Below are 17430 nucleotides of genomic sequence, written 5' to 3' on the forward strand. Positions count from 1 at the left end.
AACTTGTTAACTGCAAAACTAACATCAGGATGAGTGAGAGAAAGATATTGGAGAGAGCCAAGCACTTGCCGGTACTCGGTCGGATCATTGCTAGGAAAACAGTCATCAAGCTTGAGTGATTCAGAAGCAGATAGAGGCGTACTGACCTCATTTGCCTCATACATATTTATTTTATGAAGAAGGTCCAAAATATACTTTCATTGGGACAAGAAAAGTCCACGAGCAGTTTGAGAAGCTTCAACTCCTAGAAAGTAGCTAAGTGCACCGAGATCTTTTAATGAGAATCGAGAAGCTAATTGGTTGGTAAAATTTTGAATAGCAACAGAATCACTTCCAGTAAGAACAATGTCATCGACTTACACAAGAAGATACAAGGTATTATGGCTGGTGAGACAGATGAAGAGATCGAGAAGCATCACTTTTAGAATTGAGAAAGCTGTTGGTAAGAAAAAAAGAGTGAAGTTTTGTGTACCATGCCCGGGGAGCCTGACGAAGACCGTAGAGAGCCTTATGCAATTTACAAACATAAGTAGGTTGCTGAGAATCAATAAACCCGTGAGGTTACGGCATAAAGACATGGTTAGATAAGGTGCGCAGCAAAAAAGAGTTATTAACATCCAATTGATTCCAAACTTAACCACGAGACACGGCTAAGCTAAAAATAAGACGTATAGTGGCAAGTTTAACAACCGGGCTAAAGGTGTCAGTAAAATCAATGCCTTTGACTTGTTACTGTAGCAATGGTGACTTTGACTTGTTACTGTAGCAATGGTAACTTTTGCAAAAATCCTCAATAAGGGTCTTCGTAAGGATTTTGACTATCTTGGAATATGGAGTCATCATATAAGTTGGTAACTGGGTAACTGGATTCATCAGCAGAAGAGGTATCATCTGCTCCTTCTTCTTCTTGTGACATCTCTTGGATGCGATTAGTTAAATCTGTTGCCATTTTCTTGAGAGAATCCAACTCTAATTTGGGAGTGGATTTGCGTGACTTTGAAGTAGTGACAGAGGCTAATTGTTTTGACTGAGTGACTTGTTATGCTGGAGGGGTGACTGTTACTGGAGCTGGTGAGTCTGGAAATTCTTCTTTAATGTAATCAAGAATTCTGGCGATTTTAAAGGCATTCCACCATTTGACATAGTGGCGACGAATTACTGTATTTCCCTGAATGTCATATAACCATTTAAAAATCCAGGGGACTTTGTACTTACAAGAAAAGAGGAAGAGAATTGGGAACTGGGAGTTGTGTTTACTGACTTTGTAAACAGTGTGGAAATATTTGACTTGATCTGCGAGAGTAGGAGGGAGGACTTCTGGAATGGAGCCAAAGCATGACCACCATTTAAGAAACCAAGTAGGAATTGGTGCTTTGTAATTAAACTTGTTGTCAAAGCAAAGGAACCATGAATGGGTGAATGATGGATTCTGGTGAAGTAGAATAACTGACCAAGCTATCATGTAGTCGTGATAATTGTAGGAATAGTCATGATCAGGTAATGGTTTGGTTAATGCTGGGTGGGATCCCCATTCGTTTAGAGACATGATCCAGATGATGTAGAGGGAATGGTAGATGACTTTTTTGAGGTTGTTTTTATCATAGATTGGGTTAATCCGGATAGAATGAGTAGAATATAAAATATTCTTATAGAATTGTAGTGACTTGAAGGGCTGACTGGCATAGTAATGGAGATTAGGAGGAAAATAAACTTTGACTAAATCTACAGGGTCGGTGAGGTGACTCAGGGAAGGCTCTATATAGAATAAAGGGGAAAAAGGTTTTTCCATATAATCACTGGGTGACTTTGGGTAATTAGATATTTATGACTGGGATTTAGTGGAGTCTTACTTAGGATCTGGAGTGGGATCAACTAAGGTTGATCTATAAGTAGGAGGTGTAGCAAGTGGATGGAATCTGTTGGTGACTGCTAAGGCAGAGGATTGGGACTGGGTTTGTGATCTGGTAATTGGTGCTTTGTCGTAGCAAATACTAAATGGTTTAACTAATTGGGGCCTCTGGGGAGGCTGTCTGGCCGCCATCAGATTTCTGCAAGAATTCCCTTGTAAAAAAATCTGGAATAGAATTGTTACTTCCCTTTATATATTCGATATCAAAATCAAATATGCTTAAAATAGCTTGCCAACGAGCAAAAATTTGTTTAGAAGCAATATTTTCAACATCTTTTTCTAAAACATATTTTGCACTTTGACAGTCAACTCTAACTAAAAATTTTTGATTTAAAATATTATCTTGAAATTTACTAATGCATAAAACAATAGATAAAATTTCTTTTTTAATAGTACTATAATTACTTTGTGCTTTTGTCCAAACACCGGAATGATATCGAACCAATTGTTCGGGAGCAGTTGGACCGACTCGTTACTTGAGGATGCCGCTATAACCAATGTCAGAGGCATCAGTTTCAATTATTTTGAAAGAATCAGCAGTTGGAATGCCAAGACAAGGTAATGACTTGACATAACGTTTAATGGATTTAACTATATCAGTATGGACAGAGGTCCATAGAGGAGGGTTACTTTGAAGACGCTCAAAGAGGGGCTTACATTGCTTGCGAAGATCTTTGTAGAAGTCAGCAATGTAATTTAAAGATCCTAAGAATCACTGGAGTTGGGACTTCTCTAAAATCTGGTCTGGGACTTTTTCTGCAAATTAAAGAGATCTATTAATAGGACGAATCTGACCTTGATAGATATGGTAACCTAGAAACCGGATATTGGTTTGGAACAACTTGATTTTTGTAGTAGAAACAACAAAACCATTCTTTTGAATTGTTGCCAGAAACGATTTCAGATGTTTCCAGTGTTCATCAATTGACTTGGAATAGATAAAAACATCATCAATATAAACAATGGAAAAATGACTATAAGGATTGAAAATATCATTCATGATATTTTGGAATTCACTAGGAGCATTTTTCAATCCAAAGGGCATTACTTTCCATTCAAAATGACCAAATAGAGTAGTGAAGGCAGTTTTGTACCTATCTTTCTTTCGAAGGCGAATTTGCCAAAATCCTGATTTCATATCAAATTTTGAAAAAATAACTGCTTGACTAAGTCTACTAATAAGATCTTTTTTATTGAGAATAGGATACCTAATCCATTCTAAGACCTTATTTAGGGGTTTGTAATTGATGACTAATCGGGGAACACCTCTTTCTATTTCAGAATTTTTCTGAACATAGAAAGCTAGACACGACCAAGGTGACCTACTTTTTTTAATAATCTTCTTATGCAGAAGATCATTAATCTCTTTTGTACAAAATTCCATGACTTCAGGGCTCATTTGAATTGGTCTGGCTTTAGTAGGGACATGTCGTCTCGTAAAGCCTTTAATGTAAGGTAACTTCACAGAATGTCTTTTTCTGTGCCAAAAGGCAGTTGGTAGATCAGAACAAACTGTATTTTTAATTTGTTGTTCGAAATCTTGAATTTTTGTTTGGAGAACTGGTTTAGTTAACTGAACATCAATTCTTTTGTAATTGACTTATTCTTTTAAAAAACTCAACTGTTGAGTTTTGCTATGTAATAAGTTTAGTGTTTTTGAAATAGAAGAATCTATGACTGATTTTAACTCCTTCCTAGAAGGAGGACTAAGGAACTTAAACTGGACTTCTTCTCCAAAAGGTCGAGTAATTAATCCTTCATCATTAGTAGTAAAGGGATAGAGGAGGTAGATGAATGGAACTCCTAAAATGAGTTTATCAGTCATATTTTTGACCAAGACAAAGGATGTCCTAAAACATACATTGTTTTGGCAAATATGAGCTTTAGAGAGTTTGTATTTTTTGTCCATTTTGCTACCATTAGCTTAGCTAAGCCTTTCAGAGGTTTTCTCATAGTATTTAGTTGGTATGAGACCTTCCTGAATGCAATTAAGATCAACTCCGGTATCAATCAAAGCAATGACTTCAAGTTTGAAATCTTTGTTTATGATGAGGGTAACTTTAGCATACCATTTCTGGAATGAAATGTGATTTAGAGTCTGGAGTTTGTTAGAAGAGTCAGAACATCTTGAATGTTTTGAAGCCGCTGAATGAGCAGAGGTTTCCTCATCAGAGGATTCAGAAGATTCTTTTCCCGTAAAGGGAAAAGCAGGATTTTGTTTTAATTTCTGAATATCATTTTTCATAACTTGGTGATTTGTCTTGAGATTTTTAATCTCAGTTATTATTATGTTAATTTCTGTTTGAAGGTCTTGAATAGTGACTTCTTTTGGTTTGTTATTAAACCTCTCTAAAGTTTTATATAGACTAAAATTGGGTTTACTAATTGTTGGGGCTTCAGGTTCTGAGTTGCCTAATAATACCTTAAGTTTTTTAAGATATAAGGTTTTTAACTTAGGGTCACCTACCTTACTAATTAAATCAATAAGTAGATATTCTTGTTCATCATTTTTTGTGAGAACATTAAGTGACTTATTAGGATTGCAGCAACTATCTTTACATCCTAGTGTAATATTAGGAGAACTAGGAGAAGCATCAGATGATTGGGAGGAGGAACCAACGTCTGGATCACTGCTGCTATCATCAGTATCTTTTAACTGAAGAATTTGGTAAATGGATTCTTTAATCTCACTAGGGATTTGTAACTGATTGATCTTTATTTTTGCATAGCAATCTTTTGCAAAGTGACCTAGACGACCACATTTGTGACATTTAACTTTATTAATATCTGTGGTAGTAGGGGTATTCTTTTTCTTAAAAACCTTTTTACTAAATTTCTTTTTAAGTTTAGGCTTTTGAGAATAATATTCATTTTTTGGAAAGACTGGTTTCCTGCTTTTGTAATGCCTACGGTAACCTCTGTAACTTTTCTTTTGTGATTTGGGGTTTTGTCTAAAGGGAGCTATGGGTGGAAGATCATATTGTTCACAAATGGTTCCCATTTCATATTTAGCTCTTTTCCTATCATCTTGTAACTGGTTGCTAATTTTCATGTCAATACACATTCTTAATCCTTCCTTTTGGATTAGGCTGATGATATTGCCATATGTGAGAGTATCATAATCAATGTTACCTGTGGCTTTACTAAGAGTATCTCTAATTTTATGAGCAAAGAGGTTAGGTAATCCATTAATGAATTTTTCTTTCCAGAATGGTTTGTTACTATCATCTCTCATCATAACTCTGGATAAGAATACATCTTTATACCATCTAAAATCACTCATGGTTGGACAAGAGAGGTTGGTAAGTTGGTCATGTATTCTGGAGGTGATGTTACTTGGAGTACCTATAAAATGGTCAACTATGGTATAAACAAGGGTATTAACTCCATCAGGAATAGCACGACCTATGGCTTCATCAAAAATGGGAAGACCCTCATTATCCTTTTGAATAGCATTTTTGATATGTGCTCGAGAATCTTCAGTTAGATGTTTCTCCCACTAAGATTTTAACATTCCTGAAAATCCTGAAGCGAGAAGATCAACTATTTCTGGTTGACTAAGATTATGTGTAGTAACATAGTTATTAGCTACCATTGAAATATGACTTAGTTTATTAAAAATTTCTTGTTCGGATAAACCATCAATATTCCATTCATAAAGTTTATCAGAAGAGACAGAAAATTGATTTTGAATGTTTCTTTCTTCATATTAAAGATCGGAGGTGTCGGCCTGGGGAAGCAAATTTTTGCTCGTTGAATGGAAACTGATAAATTGATTTTGATTTTGACTTTAAATATATATATATATATAAGATCATAAAACATTTCACCAACTAGGATTTAGTTTGCAAAACAAAAATTACAGACATTGATTAGTTGATTTAGAAAAAAAAAAAATTAAAACAAAACCCATACATACAAGTTAGCAGTTACAGAAAGAGCTTCTGATTCTTGTAGATATTGTAGTTTGCAGTTGTGCCGGGGAGGAGGGGGGGGGGGGGGGGGGGATGAACGAGAATAGAGATGAAGGTGATTGGGGAGGCTCAAATGATTTTTGATAGGGTTTGCTTATTATGTAAATGACAAGTTTACCTATTTATTTCTATATAATTTACATTCTTATATATTTACAATGAATTTGATAGTTAAATTTTTTTTATTTTATTTTTAATCAGGCAAATAAGCTAAATAAAATACAAACACTCACCAAAAAAAAAAAAAAAAAAAAAAAAATGGTTATTGAAAATTGGTAATTGGGAATGGTAGTTGGAAAAAAATGGTTGTTGTATCAAAAAATAGCATTTTGAATGAAATAAACCATTGGAGCAGAGTTGCTAAAATATAATATTTTGACTCTGTAGCACTTGTCAAAATATAGATTTGGCATGCAAAAATAATTTTTAGCATTGGAGATGGTCTCAATGAGGGTAAACAATATTTTTTGCATATCTTTATTTTTTTGAAACTATGAAATTTTGACGCCATCAAATAATAAATATGAGTCATTAGCACTATTTATATGTAATAATTTCTTAATTTTATCCCAATTTTTATTTATTTATATAATCACCTAACGCTGTTACGATATAAGTGATAAACGACGAAGTTTTACTTTATATCACTGTAGTAATATACAACACCACGTAACTGGTTGACTCCTGATCTCTGCCCTCCACGTGGAATGGTGTATGCCGTCTGATTGAGGAGCCAGATCCAATTGTTCCCGCTAGAAATATAGATGGCACACCGAGGGTAACCCCAAACCTCATTTCTGCATTTTCACTCCAACCAGAACCATGCGTCACCGGAGACGAAGGTATGCTCCGCCGGCATCTCTTGAGTGTCTCCGCCGCTACATCGCGGCGGATTTTGCTCAGTATGCTGCGATGGCAAAGGAGACCGTGCTCGAGAATCGGATTCAATTGGTGGAGTCCAAGCAGAAGGCGAGCGCGGATCGTGTTGCTTCTACGGAGAAGCGTATTGAGGATTTGCGCGGTGAGTTGCTTCGCGGCAGTTCGATAGCCGTTTCCACCGTGGATGAGTTGAAGCGCGTGGACGAGTTGATTCGTGTGCCCGTAATTGTTGCTCCCAGTGTCAGCGCGAAGACACGCGATGAGCTGGTGAAGCTTGCTAAAGGACTGCGCGTCCGCCTTGGTATGACTTCTTAATCACTCGAATTTGCAGAATATATATTGAATCCTTTTTTTAGCGATTATTGCATTGATACTAAATGGAATTTAGGTTTTTATTTATTTATTGATATTTTCTATTTCAGTGCTTTGATATTGTGTATTCCAATGCTTGGAAACCCCCTCATATACAAATAAATCACCTCTGTTGCTACCAAAGTGCCCGCATAATGCCCCATTAACAGACTGAAAACTTAGAAGTAATTTGGATAAATTAATCCAGTTAGTGACCTTGTTTGGGAAACCAATGTGATTTAAGATGTCCAAAATAAAATCCCAGCAGACTGTATTAAAAGCTTTCTTGATATCTATCTTCATAGTGCACTTGGGAATAGGATTGTCTTGGTGATAGCCCTTTAGAAAAGTTCTTGACCCAGCAGAATTCTTTAGGAGATTTTTTCTGTCAGTGATGAAGGCAATTTGGTTGTGGCTAATGATGTGGGGCAAAATGCTTTTAACTTTGTTAGCAATCAGCTTAGAGATGATCTTGTAGAGAGTGTTACAGCAGCTGATGGGTCTGTAATAATTAATGGAAGAAGGGTTGCTGTACTTATGGACAAGGGTGATAATAGTTTATCTCTTTGAGCAAGCAACCAAATTGAAAGAAGGAAGTTATTGCATGAGTGACTTCCTCTCCTTTGATGTTCTAGGCCTTCTTGAAGAAAGTTGCAGAGTAACCAAGGAAGTGATTAGACTGGTTCTCTTTAGTTCCAATAGATCAATCTTTCTTTTTATTTTCATTGTTTTGAAAGTTTTACTATATCATCTTCACCTACTAAGGATTTATAGAAACAACTTCACAAGTCACCTCATATGACCTAACTTCCTATGAGCCTAAGTAAGTTATGGTACCAAGGGCTCCATAATAATTATTTAGAAGATGTACTGCTGGTCGTGTTCAAAATTAATATGCATCATGTGGTATTTGGAATAAATCAGAGCTAAACCAGCATGTAGCTAATAGGTTTTTGTGAAGTGCTGTTTAGAAAATGTAAGCTTTCTAAGTAAATAAACAGGTTTGTGAATATGCATAAATATATATTTATATATATACTCTCTTTTTTATCATACAGATTTACCCACCCATAGTTTAATTGTCTTGTTCGCTTTTCTGTCCTCCTCTCTTCCTAGAATGTATGTATATGTGACTGGTACAACCAGCTTTGTTGTATTTTAATTGTTGTACTCAATAATACCCAACTGAACAAGAGTATTGAGTGACTATAGAACTAGTTTATTTAATATCATCCAGGATTTGGATGGGAGCAGGGAGAAACCATGAATAAATTATACATTTTAGGAAAAATAAGAGATATGTCATACTATTTGGCATTACACACGCATATGTATCTCTTTGTATATGCATCTGTTCTCATGTTTATAACAAATCCTGAAATCCATTTTAAGATCTAATTGCTGAGTATGGCTAGCATTTAAGTCAACACTTAATTTTATGTCATTTGCCCGGTCTTCAGCTTTTTAGAATTTTTTTATTCTTGCTGCAAGGATATATTCTAAATTTTTAGCTTTTAGATCAAAATAAGATTCTCATTTCGAACTAGTTTCCTAAGTTCTACACTCAAAAAGAAATATATTTCATATGCGAAACCAGCCTATGCTGGTTTTGTCCTGAAGGGGGAGATTTTGGTTTCATTACAAAGCACTTGTACATAATATAGTTCCGGATATTGTAAAGCCCTGTATGATGAGATCCACCAAGACATTGAAAAAAAGTTGATGTTATCGTGTAGGTACCTAACAATTATAAATGACATCACAAATTTCTTAATTTTACAGTGGGAACAACGACGAGTCTCCAACAAGCACGCAACATCTTCCTTGAGATTTTCAAACACGAAAGAAAACCTCGGCGTCCTAGTAGGCACCTTGAATTTTCCTTTTGGAATTTACATGTGGAAAATTGAGCCTCCATTTGGGTTAGATATGATAATAAATTTGATAAATGTTTGATTTAAAGAAAATTTAGAAACTGATTAGAAAACATTAAACGTATACAGTTATATATACATATGTATGTGTCTATATATACAAAGAAATGTAAGAAATAAAAATAGGTCATCTAACCATGAGTTGACCGTGACTGCCTCTCTGGGTTTGATTGAAGCTTGGTATTAAGTATAATACAAAATCACTACTAAAAGTAAAACAAAGCTCTAAAAATACAGATTCATGATGAGCTACTGGATTTTCAATTGCTGCAAGTGTTGCGAGGCATATTGTGTAGTGTTTCGTATTTCAAATTTTTGTACGACAGAACATTTTTGTAAGCAAAGGATTCACGGAGGATCAATTCCAAAATTTCTATTATGGAACTCAGAACCTTTTCAACAACACTCTTTGAGAATCTGCCAGAGATCAGCCTTTATATCTATTATCTAACACAATCACAAAACATTTTTAACAGTGAAATTTTAAGAAATAACATGGATTGCATGCCAAACAGAAAATTGTAACCTGTATACTCAAATTCTAGGTAAAATCAGGCTACTGACCCGCCTTTTTATAATTCATGTTCAATTCTATAAATTTTGGTCGGTCACATGGACCAGACACAAAGTACTTACATGTCCTGGTGGAGGTTGAATATGAGGCATTACGAACTACCATGGTCCCTGTACCCTTGGAGAACAATTAAAAAAAAAAAATGCATGTTTGCATTCTCCTCATGCACTATGTGTTGAGGATATATTTAGACCTCTGCAACATACACCTTAAGAGCAATCCTTAGCTTCCTCCTAGGCTTTTTTAGTCCATGTAATTCAATTTCGAGCCACCGGCATATAAGTGGGCATATGGTACCACAACCTCCCTCTCAAGTTGGTTTTGGTGGCCAGCAATATTTATAGCAAACCCAATCACTGAAGTTCTTAGAATGGTCCTAGCAATCTTGTGGTCAAATATGAAGAAATACTAATGTTTGGGAGAGCTTTGACTGTGTGTTGTTGCGAAGTATACATGAAGCTGTGGGTGGGACTGGGAAGTTGAAAACCAGTTTTGTGGTCATGGAAGAAGAGTAGTGACTAATGAGGACCCATCAGATGGTGAGTACCCAAATAGTCCCCCCGAGTCGCCCCAGTTGGTCCTACATAAGGGGTTGAAGAGGCCATACATGTAGGGTCCGTGGAATGGTTTTAGAATTAGTGACTAAAAGCAGTGTTCAAATCCAAGTTCAATTCCAGTTCGGACAAGTTTTTTTTATACCTTTGAAGTGGTAATACAATTCTAGTATATCTCGGTTTGTGGTATCTCAGTTTTGGTCTGATTATTTCACATGGTGGGACTATAGTCAGCAATTAATGATTGGTATTGGATGCGTATAGTTTAGTTTTATATGATTATTGGATGGTATTATATGAGTTTAATTTTAGCAATGGACATGGGTTTGTGAGAGAGTGTAGCGTTGTCTCTAGGGTTTTGTGAAAAGAAAGTGAAGAGTGAGTGTGTGTAGAACTTTCTGTTGATGTGAAAAGGTCTCCATAGTCTAGAGTGTATTAGTAGGGAATTACACACTATGTATAATAGCAAGGGTAAAATAGTCAATTCATTCCGTCCGTTAATGGTGTTAAGAGACAATATGTAACAGGGGGACTGTGATTATGCAAAGGTGGGGTCTGAAGCAAATAAAAGCAAAGCACAGGGTTAAACTGCATTTTACCCATTTATAAATCAATGGCATAGACCTGTTATTGTTAGCAACAAGTTTAACTATAGTGGTGGCTCCAATCTCACAAGCCATTTTACTTCTTTCATTCAGAGCAGACTCTAAAACCACAACACTTCCTTCAATGGACCCATCTTTTTGGTATACATTTTCAATTTCTCATTATCCTTTAGCATGTTCCTTGTCTGTTCTATCACTTTACACTTTCTCAAATTTTCTCTTTTTTGTACTCCAATCTCTCTTGCGGCTGCTTCTCTCCTCTCATTTTTTCCCCTGATTTTCTCTCTTCCTCTCTTTCTAGAATGTATGTATATCTGATTAGTACAACCATTTTTTTTTTAATTGTTGTCGTCAATAAGACCCAACTGAACAAGAGTATTGAGTGTCTATAGAATTAGTTTAATTAATATCATCCAGGATTTGGAGGGGAGCTGGGAGAAACCAAGAATAAACTATACATTTTGGGGGAAAATGAAAGATGTCTCTCATAAATATTTGGCATTACACCCTTGTATGGATTTATGTGTTTATGCATCTGTTCACATGTTTGTAACAAATTCTGAAATCTATTTTCTGAATATGGCTAGAAACATTTAATTTTATGTCATTTTTAGAATTTTTATTCTTGTTGCAATCGTATTTTCTAAGTTTCTAGCTTTTAGATCAAAATAAGTTTTCTCATTTCAAACAAGGAAATGTATTTCATACATGAAATCAGCCTATGCTGGTTTTGTCCTCAAGGGGAAGATTTTGCTTTCATTAAAAAGCGTTTATAAAAATCATAATATAGGTCTGGATAAAGTGAAGCCCTCTATGATGAGATCCACCAAGACATTGAAGAAAAATTGACGTGTTAACCAAAAATACATGTACCTAACAATTATAAATGGCAGCCACAAATTTCTTAATTTTGAAGTGCCAATTCCAATGAGTCTCCAACAAAGGTGTAACATCTTCCTCGAGATTTTCATCCACGAAAGAAGACCTCTTGGGCGTCTTAGTAGGCACCTTGTATTTTCCTTTTGGAATATATATATATATATATATATATATATATATATATATATATATATATGTAAAAGTTTGAGCGTGACCATTTGTGTTAGATATGATAATAAATTTAATATACAGTTCTGAAACAAATGAAATGCTGTTATGCAAAACGATACCTGTGAGTTTAACTAGTTCTGATTATAAAAGCTTTTTTGAATTTATGTTGTTAGAATGTAATACTTCAAAAGAAGGAAAAAGATGCTCCTAAGAGAATTTTTGCCCCTGAACTTGTCATATTTCATATTAAAATGCATTTTTCATCATCATCATCTCATTGCTTTTATCCCAAATTACTAGGTTCTGTTAATTATAGGGAGGAGATATTGGCTTGAAACTTTGACGGGAGAGTGAAGAATCAATAACTAAGACTTGAAGCTAACAATCATAACTGTTAGCCTCAAGGATTCAACCCAAGGTTGTTTGGGTGATTTTGACGATGACAATCCATTAATAGTGTAGATTTAATGAGTTTACTTGAGTGTGCATATTAAAAGGTATCAAATTATCTTAAGTGTCTCAAATTCTTTGGACTTTAAAAGAGACTCACAAGAAGATTCATAAAGCCACATGATCTTAGAACAAAGATCAAAGATCAAATATCAATGGCAAAGATGAAGTAAATCCAAGCCTCGTGATGATGGAACCCAAGAGCTCAAAGAATTTTTTATCAAAGACTTGGGTAGGCTAGTCTTGGGTAAGTGTTAGTATTTAATGTAAAGTTACTTTGAAGCAATTTAATTTTTAAGCTCAACCCTTTACTTAGTTGACTCCAGGACCTAATGCACCTCAACCATATCATTTTAATGGTTCCAAGACATGTAGCAATGGAGCTTGAATTTAATTAAACCATCTATAAGGTCCTACTTGCTAGTGGAAGTTCACATGAACTTGTATCTCACAAATGAGCAAAAATCAGCAATCACAAATTCAGGAGCTGAGAGCACTTAAACAGCCATAACTTTCAATGTGTGTGGAGTTTTTAAGGGGGGCCAAGTCCATTGCAGAATTCATTTTAAGAGCTTGAATTTGGACATAAATTTGGCCTAATTTGGATTTAAAATAAGCGAGTTATTGGTGTTTGAAGTGGGACCTTTAATGCAGAATTTTGTAGCAGGCTAAAAGACACAAAGTAGCCATCTACTTTGCAAAATCCAGTGCCTATGCTTTATGACCTGAATTAGAAATAGCCTCCTATAAAATATGCTGTAGAAAAATTAGATCTAGAAGTAGCCGTCTAGAACTTCCATAGTATTGAGCTACAAGTACAAAAAGTTCAAATTTTGTTAGATCTAACCACACCCACTTGCACATTAAATGCCCCAACGACTATATCAACGGCTATATTCTTGAATGGCTATGTATACGTGTTCTCTTGAACATTTAACAAAGATTTATATGTGCGCGTACACTTATTGGTAGGAACCACCATTGAGCCAAAACCGGCTTATCTATCCTTGGGTTCATCATTGAAAACCTAGAGTTGAGCTTTTTCTTGCATACTTCATCTATAACTCTAGGATCATAACTTTTATTGAATAATATCAGTCCATTGAGGGACATTCATCATACTTGAGCTTCAACTCTTATCTACGGGACTTCACCCCGAGAAGAAGAATTGTATTATGTGCTGCAACTCTTATCTATTTCTTGTGAGAGAAATGGGATCACTTCATTGAAGCTCGTAAAGGCTTACTCTCGGCCTTGATATGAGAGATGGTCCACCCTTGGCCTTGAAATGAAGGAGGCTTTCTTTTGGCTTTGATGTGAAGTATGGGTTTTACTCTTGAGCCCGAAAAAGGAGTGGGTTCTCTGTTATCCCGCAAAAGAGAGGGTTTTACTCTTGAGCCGGGAAAAGGAGCATGTAGGGGTTTGCTTTCCACCCGTGAAGGAAAACACTATAGTGGAATCCTCAAGATGTGCTCTTGAGGAATGGATGTAGGCAGGGATCGCCAAACCATGAAAACCTTCATGTCTGTGGGCTTGCTTTTCTCTATCTTTAACTCACTTTACATTTGTTAGTTATAGTTCTACTTGCTTGTTAAATTCCCACTTGCATATCAATTGTTTTATTTGTGAATGCAATAAGATTTCTTGTTAAGGAGGATAGAATGAATTCTTGGTTTGAGTTGTGGAATTGTGGATTGAGTAGATTGTTTGTGGAATTGGGTTTACTTGTAGTAGTTGCACGTTTGATTTCATTTTCATTTACTAGAATATAGTTGCACACATGATGTTTGAGAAAATGCTTACTCTGCACTGCCTTCACTTTATGCTTTTTAAATGTTGCATTTTCATTAGTTAAATATATTCACCATTAAGATGTTAATATAAGTAACTCAATCTAAACAACTATGTTAAAACATTAAGTGCTTGATAAGTGGAATTTTAGTTTAGCTCTCATCTCACATCCTTCTCCAAGATTCTGTCACTTGGGATAATTATTGCTAGCTTAAGATCTCCTACATTTTTATTCCATATTCTTGATATTTTTGCTACATTTGAGCACTTTAATAGACATCATTTACATTGAGTGAATCTCCTCTCTTAATAGGTTCACATTTGAATAACAAACTTTTAATCGGTAAAGTTTCTCATTGTTGCTAGAGACCCTATTCACCCTCCCCCCTCTCCCTCTCCCTCTCCCTCCCCCTCTTCTAGGGTTAATATGAACCTAGTCAACGTGAAGTTACATTTTTTATGGTATTTACTGATGATATTGTTTGAATTTATGAAATTATATCATGCGCATATACTAAAATAGAAGTTTCAGATAAGTAAGTCTAATATATACGGAATGTCATTTCAGCAAACTTCGAAGTACAAGCGGGATGGGTATATTAGAGAATCACCAACTATATGGGAAAATTTATTACTCCTTTGCTTCACTCGTAAATCACTTTCTATTATTTTTCAAATCTTCTCTAATCTGTTCTAGGAGGGCTGGGGTTATGTTAGCTCAATATTACTGGCCATAATTTGAAAGACCAAAATATGCACAATAGTTTTTAGTTGATCAACATATATCCCTATGAAATTATGTTCTGCTTATAGCTTGGAAAAGATGGAGGAGAAAACTTAACTTAGGCTATGATTATTTAGGTTTGTTCTATTTGGTGATCAAATACAAACTGATTGGTACAATTGATAAAAGAAGTCATTGCTCAGTTTGATCCCATAGATCGAGGGTGCTACAGGACATACTAGGTACCTACCTAGTCTTTGCCATTATATACAAAAAGTGGCACTTAAAACACATATTAGATCTTACTGTTGATGATTGATCAAAGTTCAAGAATGGTCTCCAATACCACTAGCTACATGGGTAATGACTGCATGGTGACCGCTGAAACACGATTCAACAAAATGTAAAAAAAAATGTCCAGGGAATCATGAGAGCTTGATATGCATTATGGGTTTATTCCTTAATAGATTGACCTTTTCATATGATTGATAGTCTAACATGAATACATTACGGAAAAATTGGAACTTGGCCGACGATGTGAGAAGTGATTGTTCACTTAGAAGCTGAAAACCAATATACTTGGCTTCAGTGAGAAACCAAACCTCACTGGAAAAGGGTTATTTTGTTAATCATAGAGGCCACTTATTGGACTGAAAACCCTGTCATTTTCTTTGTGTTCAGACCACTAGATGTCCAGTTTATGATATAACCATAAGGGGTTCTATGGAAATGCTGTTTGAACCCCTTTTAACTCTGGTATGTTTGTACTAATTTATGCATGCCTACAGAAATGGATATGCACGAGTTTCTGTTTCAAAAAACTTTCAGGTCTACGAAGAAGGCAATGCTTTTCCATGAAAGAAAGGCTTCAAGGCATTCCATGTGGGAAAATTGTTCAAAACTATTATGTTATTACGGAGAGTGAATAAACAAGAACTAAGACTTGAAGTTTACAATTAAAACTATTTAGATTGTTTTTAGTGCTTAGAAGCTTTAGGCATGTACAGGAGCTTTATGGTTGCTTTTAGGAGCGATTTTTCCAATTGGAGGATAGGATTTGTTAAGTTATTGTACAAGTGACTCATATTTACAACTCTCTCATATTTCTCTTTTTCCATTATTTTCTTCACCAATTTTCAGTTGCCTAAACATATGTTCATCAACTTCTTTGCAGTTTGATCCACTTGCATAGGAGAGGAACAAAAAGGCAGGCTGGTGTTTCCTACTCGATGTTTGTAACTTGCCTGTGTGTAACTGGATTTTTGGATTCCTATAACTTTGCTCTAAATCCGAACCCAAGGTGGTATTTCTTATGATGTAGTCTATCATTTTTAGTTATTTGGTCTCTGTTGTTCCGGCCAATATAAACACATAGGTCACACACTCACAGCCGTTTAGGTTCAACTTTTATGAATCTTTTTGTTTATCCGGTACATGCAATTATGCAAATATGGCTTGCTTATTTTTGTTTGATGATGTGATTGTCCTCAAGAACGGAGAATCCTTAGACTACCATCCTTGCCTTGATCCATATGTTATGGACGGGAAATTCTCTTTTCCATTCTTTTCTATTATATACTATGTTATGACTTCTTGGTGTTTGATTTTCTTGTCCCTTGTCTTTCATTTGCGTTGTTTATATGGTTATACCTATTCATATGTTCATTTGTGCACATTGGATTATTTCTCTCTCTATTTAATTATCTAGTGCACATAGATTATTTACTTGAATTAAATTTCATTATTTGCCTTAGACCTAGTTTTTTTTTTTCCTACCTCTTGGACCTAGTTTACCCCCTTTTGGGTCGTCGTATGCTAAATAACACATTCAAAGTTTTAGGTTATTAGGGTATGTTTGGTGTGGTGGAATGAATTGGAATGGAATGAGAATGGAGGTGGAAATGGAATGAGAAACATGGAATGTGTAAAAATGGAATCTCATTCTCATTCCTATGTTTGGTAAGAAAGTTAGAATAGAATGAATTTATATTGTTTCTTTAAATTACATTTTATTATTATATTATTAGTAAAAAAAATTAACTAAAAAAATAAATTTGCAAAAATAGAAGGGAAAGAGATAATAGAGAGAAAAATAAACGAGATAGAGAGAGGGGGAACAAACAGCATATAGATATATATTATATGTATATATATATATTATATTTATATAGTGTGTGTATGCGTGAATTATCTTTTTAAATTATTTTATTACTTTATTAATTCTTAGTGGGAATGGAATGGTCATTCCACCTCTCAAGAAGTGGAATAGACATTTCACCTTTTTGATGGAATGGGCATTACCTAGGAATGGCCATTCCACTTTTAATGTGATACACCAAACAAGAGAATGGAAACAAATGCATTTGATTCCACCTTCATTTGATTCCATTCACTCACACCAAACATAGCCTTACATTGCACACATAAGTATTACATAAGTATTACTCTTATGAATGTTTGAATGAAAATTTTAAATTACATTAAACTATATTTAATATAATTATCTTATTATATTTAAATTATGTAATTAAATGAGCCTAAACCTGCTTTTCTTAATATCTATACTTCATAAAAACGTACGAAGTGTTTATAAAATTTATATACATAATAAGGCTGTTGTTTTAATTAAAAAATG

The 17430-nt window shown here is 34.9% G+C and overlaps 1 protein-coding gene across 1 annotated transcript; it reads left to right on the forward strand.

The window, feature by feature from the left end:
- The first annotated feature begins 6658 nt into the window (after positions 1 to 6658).
- Positions 6659 to 16399, forward strand: LOC132303865 (uncharacterized). The gene is made up of 2 exons (XM_059801308.1): positions 6659 to 7063; positions 15970 to 16399. The coding sequence occupies exons 1-2, from the start codon at positions 6706 to 6708 to the stop codon at positions 15972 to 15974; spliced, it is 363 nt and encodes a 120-aa protein (XP_059657291.1). The 5' UTR covers positions 6659 to 6705; the 3' UTR covers positions 15975 to 16399.
- Positions 16400 to 17430: the final 1031 nt, after the last annotated feature.

The sequence above is a fragment of the Cornus florida genome, unplaced genomic scaffold, assembly GCF_030987335.1.
Source record: "Cornus florida cultivar Cherokee Brave unplaced genomic scaffold, ASM3098733v1 CherokeeBrave_3.0.0_Hap2_Chr04, whole genome shotgun sequence".
Taxonomy (NCBI): Eukaryota; Viridiplantae; Streptophyta; class Magnoliopsida; order Cornales; family Cornaceae; genus Cornus; species Cornus florida.